Source organism: Dermacentor silvarum, chromosome 4 (genome assembly GCF_013339745.2).
Source record: "Dermacentor silvarum isolate Dsil-2018 chromosome 4, BIME_Dsil_1.4, whole genome shotgun sequence".
Lineage (NCBI taxonomy): Eukaryota > Metazoa > Arthropoda > Arachnida > Ixodida > Ixodidae > Dermacentor > Dermacentor silvarum.
In genome coordinates this window covers 6760290-6779240 of record NC_051157.2, presented here as the reverse complement: position 1 = coordinate 6779240, position 18951 = coordinate 6760290, and the positions used below count along the sequence as shown (strand labels likewise).

The following is an 18951-nucleotide window of genomic DNA, read 5'->3' as shown; positions in this document are numbered from 1 at the left end:
GCACAGTGAGTAGATGGCTCTTTGGGAAATTATTTGTGTAACACCAATGTTCGTGGGCCAAATTTCGTGCATGAGTGTCCTCAGCTATCAATAGTCTCAGGATTGCTCTTGCCCGTCCTTCCACTTTCACTGAAAATAGGCAGACAGTTAGCAGGCCCAGTGTAGACACTTGCCCGACCATGACTAATTGGCAAAATCCTAAATCCAGTAATTAAATTACAAAGTTGCAATGAAACTTCAATTTTATTTCGAAATTGTTGTGGCTGGCCTTTTAGTCTCGTTCTCAGGTGACAGCAGTTATGCTTTTGTGAAAGTTTGTTTGAGGACTCCATCAACAGGCAGGCATCATTACCACTGCATGTTCTACACATTGCATTTGTTCATTCAAAGTACTGTGCCAGGCTTAGGGTCCCTTCAAATGTCGGTGTCGCATAGACAGTCACATGTACAGAAACAACTAACAAATACAAGCAGCAACAGCTTTATTTAATTCTTTGCAAAGCCAACATGTTCACTCAATAAAAAGTACAGTACATTTTTGTGATACAGCTAGAAAACCAGTACAGGTTCCTAGCACACTGCAAGATTTGCATGGCTGGTGCTTTTTTACAAAGGCACATGAATATTGCAGGCTCTATAGAGTGGCTTGGATATCCCGCTACACTACAATGAGCCAACTGCTACATATTTACAGCTGCACCACCTTCATTGAAAAGTTTTAAAGCCACAGTGTGAGTGACAAGAACCCACAGTAGGACCTCTGGCAGGCCTCCTGAAATATTTTTACACTCCAAAGCTGGATAGATCTGTCTGGCTAATATAGTAGCAAATTATAAGGGAAAACAAAACATCTTACTTTTTAGTGGGCAACAGCACTGTCCCGCTGTCATGGAAATGAGCATAAGAAAGAAAAGGGCCCGGAAAATTAAACTGGTTACATTCAGAGCTTTATAGCATCAAAAGGTTTGCGGGGGCTTCAGTATGCAGCCAGAAGAGTGCTGTGGTCATGAGCACAGAGGCTTCAAAACTATTCTAGTACAGTCCCTTCTAGGGACTGTATCAACACTTTTGACAATGCCCTATCTTATCGGCTGCCAAAATGAACTCCTAAAGCAACAATACTATATATATTTACAGGCCCAATGAAGCAAATAAACAATTCATGCTTACAGATGGTTAGGCAAATGAGCAGTAGTAATGACATTTTCTACTTAGGTTACATGCTGTTGTGGTGGTCATTAGATTGCGTGTTAGCCAAGTCAAGCTGAAACAGGTCAAGAATGCAGGTCCACAAATGTGTGCTGTTCCTGCTCCTTACAGCATACACCAAAAAATTAAAATTAAACTATGGGGTTTTACGTGCCAAAACCACGATCTGATTATGAGGCACGCCGTAGTGGGAGACTCCGGAAATTTGGACCACCTTGTTAATGTGCACCTAAATCTAAGTACACGGGTGTTTTCGCATTTCACCCCCATCGAAATGCAGCCGCCGTGGCCGGGATTCGATCCCGCGACCTTGTGCTCAGCAGCCCAACACAATAGCCACTAAGCAACCACAGCAGGTTACAGCATACACACAAGCATGGAGAAGTAGCACTCGCAACAAAAAATACACCATGGTCACACACGAACATCGCAAAATGCGGTACGCAATAGGGACTGTGCTCCATGAGAGAATGAGAATGCATACAACGATTGATTGCAACTCTCAATCGCCTCCAAGTCCCAGGCATTAGGGGACACACATATCAGTTAGGGCACACTGGGAGTGTATCACTTTCCATGAAAGCCTTATTTTCGTAGTTAATACCAGTGAACTATGTTGCCCTGCTCACGTCGACTCATTGACCTTTCACCACATTCCTGTGCATGTGAAGTCACATGCGTGATGGAGAGCCAGTTTCCTATCCTGTAACTATCTCTCCTTAAGTACCTCTCAAGGTTCTCCGCGTACAGAATCAATCTCAATATGCTCCTTAAGGTACAACTGCAAAGAACAAGTTTGTGATGAATTTTCGGCGTAGGCGCCATTCGGCATCAAGAACAATGCAACTCTGAAAGTGATGCTTACTCGATGCCAAAGTCTGTCCAGACCAGACAACAGTGCCAACGCCTTAAGTGGCTAGAAAAGCATAAAAGCCGACCGACTCTGGCTGGTGTTGACGCAGAAAATTAGTTGGAAACTTCTTCCTTCTGTTTGGGCCTTTAGAGCCACACATGTTAAAGGGAATAACTTGTGCTACTTAAAAATGTGTTTTTTACAATAAGAAGGAAAACATTTAGTAAGACAATCACAAGAGTATGCCCAAGCTCTCAATAAGTTTCAAACCAAATTGAGCAAGATGAACATTCTAATTGGGTTTCACACGTATTCCGCAACTCAGAAGCAAGGAAAGCTGCACAGGCGACAGGGCTCCTGGTCAGGTGAACATGCATTGCTTATCAACATGTGTGTTGATGCTGCTTCGTACATGCATTTTAAATCAAGGTGGCAGACTCTCGCTCACTCCTCAGCTGCTCGATATTCTGCCTCACTGCCAGCTTATGAGAACAACCTACAACTGCCTGCACAAGGGATGGCAGAAGACATCAAGAGGGCAGTTATGATGTCAGTGTGAGACTGCGCATTACAGCCATGCTTTACAACAAGGTGTGTATGCATGAATACAAAGATGGCACAGTCACGATGTGCGGGAGCTGAGACCAAGGCAGCACATGTGCAACAGCAAGAGACTGACAAGGGAAGTCATGCTTTCTGGACTAATTGAAATGCTTTATTGCAGCCCCTCATATTGTAGCAGATGGGATGGGTTTATTTACAAGATGATAGATGGTTAGCTTAGCGCAAGAGACAGGACAGTCATCCAAGGCCAACAGGCAGCGGCCAGCTCCTCACGCACTCCTCTACTTTCCCTTCCTTTGGTTCCGCCATGCAGCGTGACAATATTATCAGACACCCAATGATGTTGGCCTTGGAATGCGTCTGCAATCTCGTTTTCTCTTCCAGAGGCAAGTTCCTGCAGGAGACGGCTTACAGCCGTAGTGGATGTCTTCTCTTCATGTTGTAACATGAACGTTCAGAGCAGCCAATAACAAAAAAATATCTTTACAGCCGGAAAACTCATATACAGCTCAACTAGAGGGAAACCCCATTACAATTGCATTTCGTGTCTTGTATAACAGACAACCAATGAAACCACCAGTCTCAATGGGACTGTTATTCTTCCTCTAGTCAGCAGAACAGCCTTCCCTATATCATTGAAGCCTTGGCAGTAGTTTAACATACCAGAAACACAGTGAACTGAAGGAACTGCCAGGTTGAAATTCAAGTTATATTTAGCTGCAAGCATTCACTAATAACACCCACCACAACACACTACAGTAGTTTTCAGTGGAACCCTCATGCCATAGTGTTCCCGGATTGCATGTTGTTGTGCAGAGGATTCATGCTGATGACGCCAAAAACGCTTTGTCACAAATTCATGGCCTAATAAACTATTCATTTAGTTTTTGCAGTAGTCCTGCATACCGCAATACAAGTTCCAAAAAGACTGCAGTAAGCAACTGGCCCAGTCTGGAGTGATTTACTATAAAGTGGTTCTACATACCACAGAGTTAGCAACAGTATAGTGCCCCAGAAAAAGAATATCACAGACAAGTATATTAAGTGGGTGATGACTAACACAAATAATCTCCACAAAATGCGAGGCAATAGCGTAGGCTGCTGATCATGGAAATAATGCATTTGGAAAGACAGTTTTTTACATGATGCATCACCCACATTATGATGTGGACAGCGCATGTAAGTTATTTTTAGGAATACATACGACGACACTATTGTATAATGTGGGTACTTTTAATGAGCAACATCATTTAATTTCATCCACATTGTGTATAACTAATGCACTGGTTTAAATTGCACAGCATACAAGGGTAGGGAACAGGTAGCATGAACGAATTGTTTATGCACATTTTTAAGCTGCTCTTGCTTTGCGTTGCTTAGTATATGTGTCTCACAAAGCCAACACTGAAAGACGACATCAGCAGTTTGCCAAAGTGGCACTGACAGAGACATCAGCCATGCGAAAAATAACACGCACTATAATTATTGACAGGCATTAATTGGTCATTTCTCTCTCTTTGCCAATGACATTTATTTCAAGCGCTACCCCGCAGAAGTGGGAATATTTTGAAATTGCAAAAACTTTCATTCCTATGAACAGGCTGCCATAACTAGTAGTTTATGCTTTATTTATTTACTTGCCGTGTTCTATGTCGTTTAGAGCTATCACAGCCAAAAGCAACTACAGTCAAACCTCGATATAACGAAGTTGTACTTGCACCGAAAAACTTCGATATATCGAGAATTTCGTTAATTCAAGAGGACTAAAATGAAAAGTAAAAATAGTTTGTTACATCGCGAATTTCAATAAATCGAGGTTCGTTATATCTAGGTTTGACTGTATTACAAAGGGGGTGTCTGAACTGTGATTAGTGGAGGTTAAACTCACAAGAAGAACCATCAGCGTAGCCCTTCAGTCTGGAGGTAGCCATGCACTAGAATGAAATATACTTTCTTTCTGACCAAGGCATGCCTTGCAGAAGCCACATTTGTGAGAATAGCATGTTATGTGCATGTGTTACAAGGGGATCAGTGAGTGAACAGGCCTTGCACCACAGAGCACTACTGAAGATAACTTGAAAACGCTGATGGTTATGCTGGCATCCACAACGCAAAACTCAAGACGAAGTCACATTGCAACAGAGTCACTTAGCCCTTTCAATTGTGACATCTGCATAGGTGGCAATTATACGTACACAGAAGCTCTGTAGATGTGTCACTGAGGTATTAAAAACTCTGAACGTGCCCTTTTTAACCACTATCACTGACCTAGCACTGTTGCAACTTGCTATGCACACAGCTAAGGCTTCCCACCTCCTGTAAGTTCAGGTGACTAGGTGTATGTTTTGCTTCAAGACGCTGACACATCAGCAATATCTTCATGGTTATAGCAAGAATATACAATTTTATTAGACAAGGCCTTGTAGAACTCATTCTCAGAGATCTTTTATTGTAAAATGTGGATGAAGGTTTGGAGGGAATCGCATGGCCATAGACTTAGCACGGACTGCAAACGCTGTAGAAATATTTGCATCAATCCCATACTGTTAAATTACAGCTGACTGGACGCCAATGACTGTGGTATGTCACATGAATACTGCAAGTCCTGTCAGCACTCCATAGAAATGGGTGTAAAAAGTGTGCACAATGTCATTCTCGAAGCAGAGGGCCTCTGGATTTCAAGAAAAAAGCCAAAACTCATATGGTGACAAGTGCACCCTGCAAATGGGAGTTTCACTTCATTGCCACAAATTCAGAAAGCGAATGCATAGCGCACATCTTCTGCACTGCTGTGCTGAGCCCTGCAGAGCGTGCTAGAAGACGACGGAGAGAAAGTGGCGCATAAAGATGGGTCCATCTCGTCAAAAGATGCAACTACTAGAAAGAATTTTAAGCTTTAAACAGACCCCAGACGATAAGACAGAAAGGCCAACTTTTAATACTCATGGTGCACGCTTCTTTGCCAAAATGGTTGTTCTCATAATAAAAAGTCACTCCAAAGTTACATTGTGGCACTCCCCTGACAACACGTGCTAATGTAAAGTACGTCGAGAATTGGCAAGTGTGATCTTGCACTTCAGCCGTACCGTATTTATACCGTATTTACTCGCATAATGAACGCATTTTTCTTCCCGAAATGTACACGCAAAGTTAAATTAAATTATGGGGTGCCAAAACCATGATGTGATTATGATGCACGCAGTAGTGGGAGACTCCGGTATAATTTAGACCACCTGGGGTTCTTTAACGTGCACCTAGATCTAAGTACACGGGTGTCTTCGCATTTCACCCTCATCGAAATGCTGCTGCTGTGGCCGGGATTTGATCCCGCGACCTCGTGCTCGGAAGCCCAACACCTTAGCCACTAAGCAACCCCGGAGGGTTATACACAAAGTTGGGGGGTACGTTTGTTATGCAGGGTAAAATTTTGAGCTATTTCTTTTCTGTGGCCACCTCTAAAACAGTCGCAGTTTCGCCCGAAAGGCGAACTATCGATTGTGATGAAAAATGCATAGACAGCTACATGACGTAAGGATAATAGCTTTATCGGCCGTATAAACTTGCAAACATTTGCTAACTATGTAAAATAACAAGCATGGTGTCAGCGCACACATGCAAACACGAATACATCACACTCGATGACTCCGGACACTCGCTGTCAAAACGTTGGCATGAGCAAGCATGGCAGCAACAGCGGGCGAAGTGACCTTCGTGCTGTGTATCGCTTCAATGAGCAGCGAGAACGAAGCACGCACAAAGGTATAAGCCGCCGTCGCACTGCTACACTCAGCCCCCGACACAGATCGCTTTCAAGATAAGGTGCACGTGACCGCGCAATGTGCAGTTGCTGCTCCCCCCCCCCCCTCCCCCTGGTGCCATGCACACGATGCAATACAGTGCGTTTCCTCCCCACTTTCCTCCCTCAAACGCAGGAGATTAAGGCACGATTGTCGGTGCTGATGGCAAAGATGCGCCTGGAGTGTCCATATAATTGCTATTGCAATAAAAGTAAGAGACACACGGTACGATTCGGTGTCTGATATGGCGTCCAATACAATTGTACCCAGCGGACGCCCTATCAGACGCCGACGTGTCTCTACTACTTTATGGCAGCAAGTTCAGGGTGCATTCATTATGCAAGGAAAAGAAAAAACACACTTCTTGATTGGAAAAGTGGGGGGTGCGTTCATTACGTGAGTGCGTTCATTATGCAAGTATATACGGTATATTTCACAAACACACCACATCTTCTGCAGAAAGAAATCACACCAGCATAGCAAGGGTACTGTTAAAAACAAAACACAGGGTAACATTTAGCAAGCTGTCCAGCCTTGAGTGCCAACACTACTCATGGTAGAATTTCACTTGCTGGAGTGTGCTCCACATGCGTCCATCAAGTATACTGCTATGGTTGCTCTCACCAAGAATGTGCAAGCTATTTTATGATTGCCCCAAACATGTGTACGACATGAAAACGTCCTGCGTTAAAACAGAGCTACACAAGCCCATAGCATGTAATGTGCACAAAGTCAAACATTTCTTTCACTAAAGTGTCATTCAAATAATCTTATGCCCATCATATATGCACATCACATATGCACATTTGTAAAACTAATATGTATATGCACATCATATATTAGTTTTACAAATGTGTCTCACTGCATGAGCTTTCTTCTGTTATATTGCAAATGTATGCAAGAATCCTCTACCCTCAAACTACTTACTAAAACTGCAGTAAAAAGATGGATTACAAAAAATATGGCTGCAGTTATAAACACACATTGAAGGCAGTGATAGAAATCACTGGAGGGAATCATCATTAGTGATGGCCAATAACAAACACACAAAAGGCATGGCACACACAAAATGACAAAGCATAAATTACAAAAATCTTCCGTGGTCCACTGCATAGCCAGACAGGAATTGCATGAAACTGACTTCTCTCAAACACACCATGCATAGCTGTGTACGGGGCTGTTGTCTAACTTGTAAATGTGCCGCCTGCCTGCTGCTAGCATTCATGGGTCCTGTGACCGCCACTACCCCTCCCCCTCTCTTTTTTTCCTCTTTATGTCCCTTTCCCCAAGGCTCAGCGCTGAGCCATGCTCCCTAAAGCACCTCTTCCTCTCCTCAGTCAGTCTCTCTCTCTCTCAAGTTCATCTTAAGAGCTGCATGTAACCTCCGGCCCCACAAGTGAAATTTTACAACAAGATGAACTCTTCTTGTTGCTCCATTACACCTGAAATTATTATCCCAGACTGAAAAAAATATGCGATCAAAGTCAAAACTATGTTCCAACATAAAGAAAAAAGTATGCAATGCAAAAAAGAAAATTAAATTTTTGGAGACCCAAGCCCATAATGTGATGAGTGCATTGTGGTGTTGCCAATTTCACACTGTAGTTCTCAATTATTGCCTTAAGCTGCGAGTAATTCAGTTTTCTTGTGCCAATTGTAATCCATATGCTTTCACTCATGGGTGCACTTACATGTGCAAAGTATGTCCAGCCAAACTCTATTGCAGCAATCCTACAGAGGCTGAATATTTTACAAAACAAGAAACATAGTCATCCAAAGCAAAACATTAAATGTTTTTGTTACAAATTCATTAAGCCCACGTTAAGTAAACTTCACATGAGCATGCTATTTCATCTGCATTGCTATATAGGCTTCAATTATTCTAGACCGAATAATATGTAATCAGACAAAATTATATCCTAATATTGAAAGCACTATACTTTATTCTGCATGTTTCTACAATACCTTGAACACTAAATACAAAAGATAATAAAAACATTTGTTTTTTAGGTTGTCTACAGATGAAATGGCTTTGTCAACATGCAAAATTTAAAAGGATACTAAAGAGCAACACTAAATCAGTTTAGATTGGTATAAAGAATTTTTTGAAAAGCTTGTTTTCATTAATGTGGTGGGAAAATGTTGATTATTACTGGAGGAATGAGGGACACACTTCCCTAATTCTGTGCCGAAACCTCACTGCCGCTATATCAGTGGGACGTCATGAATTTCAAATTATTTTCTCGCATTCTGACTGTTCTGGAGCAGGAAATGTTTTGAAAAACATTTATGTGGATTCCTTGGTTCATTTGAAATGAAACGTAGTCTTTCTCTAGAAAAAAGGGCCCAAGTAGACACTGTTGAAATTCATGACATCATGTGAGAGCTTCAAGGTGATGGTGCCACTTGTCTTCCATGTTTTAATCTTTCCTGGCTTACGAAGATTTCTCCAGCAGTTACGCGAGGCTGCTTTGATATTTCAGAAGTGTTGTTCACTAATGAAGCTTCTGCAAGCTAAGTTTTGACAATACACTTAACGAGTAACTTTTTTTTTCAATTGCTTCTGGTCATAGAAGCCCATACATAACGTGGTCCTAAATTGCACATTGGTACAAGGGATATATTCAAAAGGTTCATGCAAATGAACGCAACCTTGTTGTTGCAGAATAAACTCAATTCAATTCAGATTAGAAATTAGAACAACAAACCAATCAAGTTTGATATTATCAATCATCAAGTGCATTTGAGCCACGTTCATTACTTGTACAAATCTATATGTAAGGGAATATCACTTATGGAGAAATACTCCCGCACAAAACAGCAGATGCACAAGTACATGAGTGTGTTCTTGCAAGCAGCTTGAGGCAAGAGAACCAGGAAAGATTACGATGTGGTGATTTCAGTGGCTACAGGTTCCTGCTTGTTTCCACGAACACGAACCACACCTCCCGCCATCTTGGATCCAAAGTTGCCTGCCCAAAATTGAGTGTCACAACCATAGTGCTGGAACTGCACAAAACGCACCCCTGATGGGTAGTCACGAAAGACATGTGTGACCTGCAAATAAAGTAAAAAAATAAGCAAAGATAAGGATCTCTGCGACCGGTTATAAGACATAGCTGAAAAAACTAGAAAGCTTTTAGGAATTTTTCTTAGTAAAGGTACTTGCTACAGCCTGCAGGTACCTTCATGGCAATACAGTGTGTGTTAGAAGAAACTGTGGTGCATAATCAATGTTCTACATCTAATGTTTACAAGATGATGAGCCATGCACATTTCTATTTGCATGTGCTTCTATTAAAATTATTTAACATGTGCAGAAACTACAAATTGATAATTTGTGTCATTTTGAAAATTTCACACTTGTTGCTCAATGCACTATGCAGTACATCCCCTTCATAAGCCAATGCTCTTCACTGAAACAACATTTTAAACACATTCCTTGCTTCTTCAATATCAAAAAAATAAATGAAAGCAGCAGACCAAATGTGAAGTTTTAAATTATTTTGCAAGTTTCATTGCATCATGAATGTGGACTCCATGCATTAACTTTAAAATATTTTCAGTACAGGAGCACATTCCGTGTGCAGTGTATTTTTAAAACACCCAGCCACTGTGTCAAACACACACACACACAAAAAAGTAGCGCATCACATGAGTACATGCTTGAACTTTTAGCACTTCTTTTTCCGACCCAGCTTCACAATTAGATTTGCATTTTCAACAAAGGCCTCATAAATATTTCTCAACCACATTTAAAATTTTTTCTTTCTTGCTTGCTCTAAAACTACTATTATGTGAAGGGAGAACAGCCAAAGCTAATTTGTTATGACAAGCTGAAACGGGTGCCTAGTGCAAAAGAATGCCATTATAAGGGCATGTTTTCTGAGCTCAAGTCATTTAACTTGAAACACAAAGCATCATGGATCTGTAAAGCCAGTTGGCATTGCAGAGATGACAACTGGTGCACCTCAAGGAATGCTGCCATGCGAGTTTCGGAGCCTCATTAGTGTGCAGAAGGGGCCAACACGCTGGACGACGAATTATCATGTCTGGCTTTCTCTCGCCCCTTTTCCAATTTAGATAAAGCTCAGAAGCTGGCCAAAGGAGCTTAAAACACACATCTCAGGTATGATGATCATCTGAGGCTGGTGTGTGCAGGCACAGTGTTTGGAAGGTGTTGGGTCCTCACAAGCTGCATGCAAGCATCAACAGAACCATCTGGTGGCTGACACTGCTAGGTTTCCAGTGCTGTGGAGACCACAGGCACAAATAAAACAAGTGCCACTATTGCTGATAAGTTTTCATTGACAGGTATCATTTTACTTGAATCTAGGCACCCATTTTTATTATGCCGATGATTAAACTTCAGCAGCACTAAAGATGGTCTCAAACCTCAATATATCAAACATGCGTAAAAGATTACTGGATATAATGAAGTAAATCTAAAAGTTTTCTCACCAATATTAACATGCAATGAATTTACACCTATAATAAATATTGTATAAATAGAAGGTATTTTTGTGTAAGATGCAACTCAGTTATAGTGAGGTTCAACCACACTGTTTATTCACAAAATCTGAGCCCCAGATTTATTACACCGTGTCTCATGAGCCATACGGTGGATTCAAATGTATGTTGAAAGAAGCTTATTAGTACTTCACAAGCTCCTGATGATGTCACGATGAAACCCAATTGTGATCAAGGTGCTGGAGATATTTATTACAGCAGCTGCTACCAGAGCAACAAAGTGCCTTTGGCTTAGCTTCATTATGCTGGCTTAGCCAGCTGGCATCACTGAAAATTGGGGCGGACACAGAGAAGCCTCCACAAACAGCACTAGGGTGAATCCAGATAAGCACGAACAGGTCACCATTCCCCATTTTGATGAAATTTACTTTAGGCGCAGGTTTTGGGCCCAGAACAATGATTCTGAACTTAGTTTTGTGAAAAAAAAAATTTTTTTTCGCCTGAAAAAAAAAAAAAAAGCACAAATTTCGGCTGTCGAAAACGCTTTTCCGCCACTTTTGCGATTTTTTAACATTTAGCGCGCATAGAGAAACAATGGTACACTTCTCGATCACAATATTTTTTCCACACAAAGAACAATTAAAATGCTACCTTACGAGTATTTTATTGCACTTGGCTACGGAAGGAACGTTGAGAAAAAAAATCACTAACATGGTAAACGGACCAAAATACCTGTAATTCAGGAATTTATTGCTCTAGACTAATTAAAGTGAGGATAATAAAACTCGGTGCACATGAAATTTTTTAAAAGTCTTCACATTCTTTAGAAATAATCTTCGTTACTTTGTCAAGCATCGTTATGTTTAAAAATTGCACTTAAATATAAGTAGTTTGCCAAAAACATTAGAATTTGAAAATATTTTTCTAAAAAGTAAATTATGGGGTTTTACGTGCCAAAACCATGATCTGATTATGAGGCACGCCGTAGTGGGGGACTCCGGAAATTTGGACCACCTGGGGTTCTTTAACGTGCACCTAAATCTAAGTACACGGGTGTTTTCGCATTTCGCCCCTATCGAAATGCGGCCGCCGTGGCCTTTGATGGGGGCGAAATGCGTTTTCTGAAAAAGGCCATCTTAAAAAGGCCATTTTAAAGAGCCATTTTAAAACCTGCACCTAAAGTAAATTTCATCAAAATCGGGAATGGTGAACAGGACCACCTGTTCGTGCTTATCTGGATTCACCCACTAGTATCCCATGGCTCTTGAGCAATGCCTCTCCCAAGTGCCCACAGGAGGCGGCCATCAAGTGCCACGTCTGCACAATGCACACCTACAAAGGTGCCAGTTCACAAACCATTTCATTCTAGTGCACGGAATTATGCATGCTCCCTAGCACAAACCTTTCCAGTAAGGCTGATTATCCCATGGGTTCAAGCTCAATTTAAACAGAGTCGAAGCATCATGCAGGTTTCGAACCATACACCACGGCAAAGTGTACCGATAGGAGCCAAGATAAAGTTTCGGACACAGCCATTAATCAGCATGCTGTGCAACAAATTGTATACTTTTGCAGTGTATTTTAAAGCTTCACAGATATAAATTTGGTGTAAGAACACCTTACATGGAAGTGAAATGAAACACAACTGCGCTGAATGCCTTTGCAGTTGACGAGAATACGGTAATCGCCACCAAACACACACATGTTACTGCCTCGTAGCTTGCAACAGTTCACGGCAATGGGAATGAAATCACCAGCGGGCACTTCTTTTTCTGTGTTTTATGAATTAAGAGCTATGAATTCCAACAGAAGTCTGTCTCACCAACCTATAGAAGCTACCAGATGTGAAACCTTTGTTAAGAAGAACAACATTATGGCAACATCAAAACTGAACAAAAGCGCACTCAACTGCTCCTCCCACTCGTAACTGCTCATAATGCATTCATATCAGAGTTGAACATTTCTTTTTCAAACCTGAGTAGGTAATCGTTAGATACACTCATTCATCTGTGATAGAAAACCATTTATTTGCTAAAGGACATTCTCTGCACAACATGCAAACTCACGTGTGTGTGTCCTTGGTACTACAGATCGCAGTGTCAGAGGGTACTCTCTTCGGTGTACAACGCCACTTTGCTTCATAGTGCAATATGTTATCCTATACTGTTCACAGTCAGCACAACAAGCCCATTCCCTTCTTGCAGTGATTCAGGTATTTGGCTGCACTCAGAAGGCATCACATGGCATTGGAATTGGTAGCGCCATCTCTTTTGTGCTTTATAAACTGCTGTAAACGGTCTATATGATGTTCAACTAGATATTTCCATTTCTCATACGTTATCAGAATTTAAAAAATCTAAGATCCCTTGACATGGCAGAAAAAATCATGGTCTGCAGAGTATATTCAGGGGGTAGAAATCGGTGTTATACTTAAAGAAGGAAACCGGGGAGAAATTGGGATTTTGTTTGTCTCGCACGAAAACCAGAGAGAAATTGGGAGTTTTGTAGCCTGTGAGCCTCAAGTTTGGGATGTTTCTGGCAACTTTTACAAACAATTAACACGAGCAATGGTCTCCTTTTGGGCACAAACATTTTATTTAAACAAACGAAATCACTAACAGGAACATTTAAAGGCAAAAAGAGCTGCTCGCAAATCATGTGACGAACTCATAATGTTTGTTGTCAGGCATTATTAATACATTTGAAAGAAACCACATTAACATAAACAACAAATAGAAACGGGCTTGGCGATCCCTTCTTTACTGCCACCTTTTTTTAACAAAAGGAAGAAACTACAAAAAGTACAGCACATGGGCATGCTTCGAAGGAGTTGTGGTGCTTTTCTTTACCTTACAAGTCCTTGACGTACTTTAGTACATTATCACATGCATTGGTAGCATTTCTCTGTCCTGCCTAGACCTGTCGAGACTTTTGTCCTCGTCTGTTGTCATGCCATTTTGCTGGTTGCCAAATACAGTCATGCAGCAAAAAATGGAATAGGTGCCAGCTAGTCGAATCAGCTGCACTTCTTTAAACACAGCATAATTGGGTGAATGCCCTCTCAATGTCACGGCTACCATTGGCAATGCAGAGGAGCTTCAGCGCTGTTTTAATTCACTTCCTCATGCATTACCATCATCTACATGTGCGCCACGTGCAGCAAATGCGATGCAGTGTGCCATTGACATATTCATGCAACACAGCTACTTTTCATTTCATTTCATTTATTTACTCTCAAGGCCGTACAGGCATTACAGAGAGGAGTGGCAATAGAAAAAGAAAAAATGGCTAAAGATGCAGCACATGGTCACAGATAGCCGACTTGAACACATCATGATCTGTGATAGCGACGATGGAGGCGGGAAGGCGATTCCAGTCTTGACTTGTTTTCGGGATGAAGGCTTCAAGGTATGCATTGCTTTTACACTAAGGCACCCCAACCTTCATTTGATGATCAATACGGGATGACAAATGGTTCGGAGGCGAAAGAAGTGTCATTTTTAGGTCATTATTAGTGTAGTATATTTTATGAAACAGGCATAAGCGTGAAATTCGACGTCTAGTAGAAAGGAGAGGTAGGTCAAGGTATTGCTTCATGCGAGAAACGCTGGCTAAGCGATAGTAGTTAGAGAGAATAAACCTGGCTGAGTGGTTTTGAACCGATTCTAAGGCCTGGGTTAACGAGCTAGTGTACGGGTCCCATATGGGTGAAGCGTACTCTAGTTTAGAACGCACGAGTGTTTTATATAGTAGTAGTTTCAATGGAACGGGAGTGAGGCGGAAATTCCGCCGAAGAAAACCAAGGGTACTGTTAGCTTTGTTAATAACATGGTGGATATGTTTCTGCCATGACAGGTTATTAGTGATATGGACGCCTAGATACTTGTAGCTGTCGACGAACTGAAGAGGGCAACTGTTTAGTTCATAGCCCTGAGAAATGGACTGGTTAATTTTTCGAGACACCCTCATTGCTTTACATTTGTTAATGTTTAGTTTCATAAGCCATGTATCACACCAAGAAGAGATTGAAGAACGGAGGAGTCAGACTCATTAGAAATTACGCGGTACAGAACGCAGTCGTCCGCAAAGAGCCTTATATTAGAAGTAACAGAATCAGGCAGGTCATTAATATAAATTAGAAAAAGAAGAGGCCCTAGGACTGACCCCTGAGGAACACCGGATGTTACATTGCAGGATTTAGAGTCATGATCATTAACAGAAACATACTGTGTTCTATTCTGCAAGAAACATTCAATCCATTTAAGCAAGCTACAATCAAGATGGAGTGCGCTAAGTTTCAGTAATAGTAGTCGATGTGAGACGGTATCAAAAGCTTTCGCGAAGTCAAGGAAAATGCAGTCAATAACTGAAGCACGATCTAAAGCAGAAGACAAATCATTAGTAAAGGTTAATAATTGAGTCTCACAAGAATAATTTTTATGAAAACCATGCTGCTGTGACGCAAAAAAGTTATTAAACTCGAGAAAACTAATCAGGCTGCAGTAGATTATGTGCTCTAATAACTTGCATGGAATGGAAGTTAGAGAGATCGGCCGGTAGTTTAGGGGGTTATGAATATCACCAGACTTGTGGACTGGAATCACCTTCGCCATCTTCCAGTCGTCCGGCAGTGTTGAGCTCTGCAAAGACTGAGTAAAAATATATGACAAGAAAGCAGATGAATACGCTACAGTACTCTTAAGGAATTTGTAATTTATGTTATCAACACCTGCCGATGAGGAAAGTTTAGCTTTTTTTATCAAACTGTATACGCCATCAACGTCGATCGAAATCGGCTCCATATCAAGGAACGTAAAGGCACGTGCGGACAGTGAAGTATTTATTAGAGTGTCAGAAAAAGATAGCGAAAATGCGTTGTTAAAGGCCGTTGAGCAAAGCTCACAGGGGACAGGAAATCCAGCGTCAGTTTTCAGAACAATTTCTTTAGGTTTGCGTATGTTGATAACGTTCCAAAACTTCTTAGGATTAGTTCTGAGCAGATGTGGTAGTGTTTCAGAAAAAAAGTAATTCTTGGCTGAGCGGATGGCCATTTTATATTCTGATGCGATAGCTACGTAGGCAGCTTTTGCTTTGGCTTCCCCAGTCAGCTTGAAGCGTCGAAAAATGCGTTTTTTCTTGTTAAGAAGCCGTTTTAAACTCAAGTTAAACCAAGGAGCCCGATTGCATGGAGATAATAGGCGAGTCGGAATATATTTTTCAATTAGTGTTTCAACCTTGTTTTTGAAAAGGAGCCAGTTTTCTGCGATAGACCTTTCCCAGAACTGTGGAAAAAAGAAATCTGCAAAACTTTCCAACTCGTTATTGATCGAGGAAAAATCTGCTCTACTGTAGTCACGAATTTTCTTACAGTATTTTAGACGCTGGGGCGAGTGCAGGGGGATTGCAAAATGAATCACGGAATGATCGCTTAAACCAGGTATAATTGATAATGAAGAAATTGAATCAGGAGATGTGGTCAAGACGAGGTCAAGGATGTTGGCAGAAATTGCAGTGACACGGGTAGGCTCTTTAACAAGCTGGGTGAGGCCAAAGGTCGAACATATATCAAGAAAGGATGAACATTGGGATGAAGATAGAGTCACTGATGGGAAGTCAACAGCCCAGTCAATGCCGGGGAAATTGAAATCACCGAGCAAGAATATTGGTGCTTTTGGATATTCAACAACGATTTGGTTAAGACAGTCAAATAGTTCATTGCAAAATGTGGATGTACTATCGGGTGGTCGATAGCAAGCGGCAAATATCACATCTTTGTTATTTATGTGAATACAACAGCACAAGAATTCAATCTGCGAAGGCACGTGTGTATGAAAAGAGGAGATATCAGATGAAACAGCGATCAAGGTCCCACCGCCACATCGCCCTATTCGGTCATTTCTATATATATTGTAAGCCTTACTGCAGGCGAAAAGTTCCGAATTTCCAATTTTATCTGAAAGCCAGGTCTCAACTAAAACAACAATATCTGCATTACACGTGTCGATCAGCGCAGACAGGGCATCGCGCTTATTAATGATGGAGCGGATGTTAGTGAACAGCACAGAGTAATTGTTATCATGCTTATTCTGTACGGCCGCGCGATGCTAACTCGAAACAGGGGATGGGGTATTCGCAGGGAAATTTATTGTGCTGTTGCCTACAACTAAAAAAGAAACAAGCTCTTGTTCACTCAAGGCCGGCAGGCTTAGCTAAATATATTTTTATATATGCTGGTTCTAGCATGAGTGTAAAGAGAAAACAAGGCATATACCATATACTATATTCACACATTAATAATGTTAATAATATGATATATCTTGACCACTTGCTCACAAAAGGTGGTAGTTTTGTAACACCTGCATATATATGATTATTTTTTATAAAAGGCAAACTTTGGGGAAAATCGGGTTTAACCCTATTTTCATAAGTTTTATTCAGAGTGTGAAAATCAGGAATTATCAAGTTGGACCGAAAATGAAGGACCCTAAGTATATTGTTAGCATGACACTCATTTACAGACCCAAGCTTGTGCTGCCACTTGACAAGAATCCTGTATTGCTGCTGCTCTTCATATTCCAAACGAAATTTCCAGTTTTATCCAGAGTGTCTTTAGTATAAGAGGAGGTTAAATGCAGACAGCCAGCACTCAAAAAAAGACAGAGGTTAATTAAATTTATGCGCAATTTTTTCTTTGGGAGGAGGGGAATAATCATGTTGTGTTCATTCTTATATATTAAAACTGAGTGTGCTTGAACCAGTCACCTTTATAAAGATGCTACTGAACTGATATTAAAGGGATACGGACACAAAAGTTGGCAGGTGGTTTTTTGCGTCGGAACAAAAGTTGAACTGTTGAAAATGACGAATAAAACAAGCTGCTTTGAAAAAAAGAATGAGAAACATCTTTTTTTTTTTGCGATTTTCTGTTGCACCTTGCCTCCGAGCAGCCGCCGGCAGAAGCTGAAATTTGACACCATAACACCCAACATCGCGTGGCCAAGGTCGGCCACAGCCGTCGCAGTGTTTCCGGGGGTGTCGGTCCCTTGCAGCGTTTGTTTAACCCCTTTCGGTGATCTTCGCACGTGGTCTGTCTGAAACATTATCCCCGTCAGCGCTCCATGCAGGTGGTGCGTCTTACATGCACCTTCCCCCGGTCGTCGCTTGGTATTGACGCGTTCGTCGCTGTCATGAGTCACTGGCAAGACGTATGATAACGCGAAAAAAGACGAAGACGCTGGCCGAAGAAACAGAGAAGGGACCCACAGGCGAGGAGCACGTGAAGCGCGTGAAGCGCGAGAGAAAAAAGAAGAAATGAACAATAAGGGGACGCAGGCGATGATGAGCTGGCATTGCTGACGTGGTCGACAAGCAGTTGCATCTCCAGCTGTGCTCTGGAGACGGGAGGCAGCAGCTTCAGGGACCATGGACCGAAGAGGGGACGTTTGCGAGTTGGCCAGCGACAACTCCAGCTCCTAAGCACCGACTGCGTCGCCGTGGCTGTGTTCCGCGGCCCCGGTCCAGCCCCACGCTGCCGTAACCAGTTGCTGCCCTTTGCCACGAAGGCAATCGTCAACGCCACGTCAGCGGCACAACGGCCGACTGGCCCAGACCGCGTCCTGTGCCACGCGGGTCTCTGTGGAAGAGCACAACCTCATCGCTCTCGAAGGAGGTCGACGCCCACGCTGCGCCGGAACCACGCAGGCCAACGTCCTTTGCCACGCTGGGCTGGAGTCCGACAGCACGACTGGCGACAGTCAGAATGTTCGTTTGTTCGTGACTTTGCGTTGGTTAGTCGAGCGGAGGAACAATATATAGTTGAGGGCTTGTTTGTTTTTATATGTATAGCTAGTTTTTGGAGTGTTTGTCTATGTATAGTGCTTATAGTGTGTCAGGGTAGTTTGCTGTTTGTTTTTCTTTTATATTTTTTTTTTGTTTGAGATTAAATGTTCTTCTACGTATTTGCTTTCTGTCTCTGTCCATTTCTGGAGCGCTGAAATTCGTGACAGTCACGGCAGAAAGAAATGCCCAGACATTGCTGTTATAACAACATTGTCAGTC

At 41.9% G+C, this 18951-nt stretch overlaps 1 protein-coding gene across 2 annotated transcripts in view; it reads right to left on the bottom strand.

Annotated features, from left to right (window-relative positions):
* Positions 1-465: 465 nt before the first annotated feature.
* The window catches only part of LOC119449371 (F-box only protein 6), a 42724-nt gene continuing 24238 nt past the window's right edge, over positions 466-18951 (bottom strand). The window contains exons 5-6 of one of the 2 annotated variants that reach the window (XR_007466663.1): positions 9254-9480; positions 466-8755 (exon numbers count right to left, since the gene is read on the bottom strand). Coding sequence is in view for 1 of the 2 variants with exons in the window: in XM_037712541.2 (XP_037568469.1) it covers positions 9307-9480 (174 nt within the window). In the remaining variant the exon portion in view is untranslated. Of the gene's footprint in view, positions 9481-18951 lie in introns of both variants that reach the window. The other variant, XM_037712541.2, reaches the window with a different exon arrangement.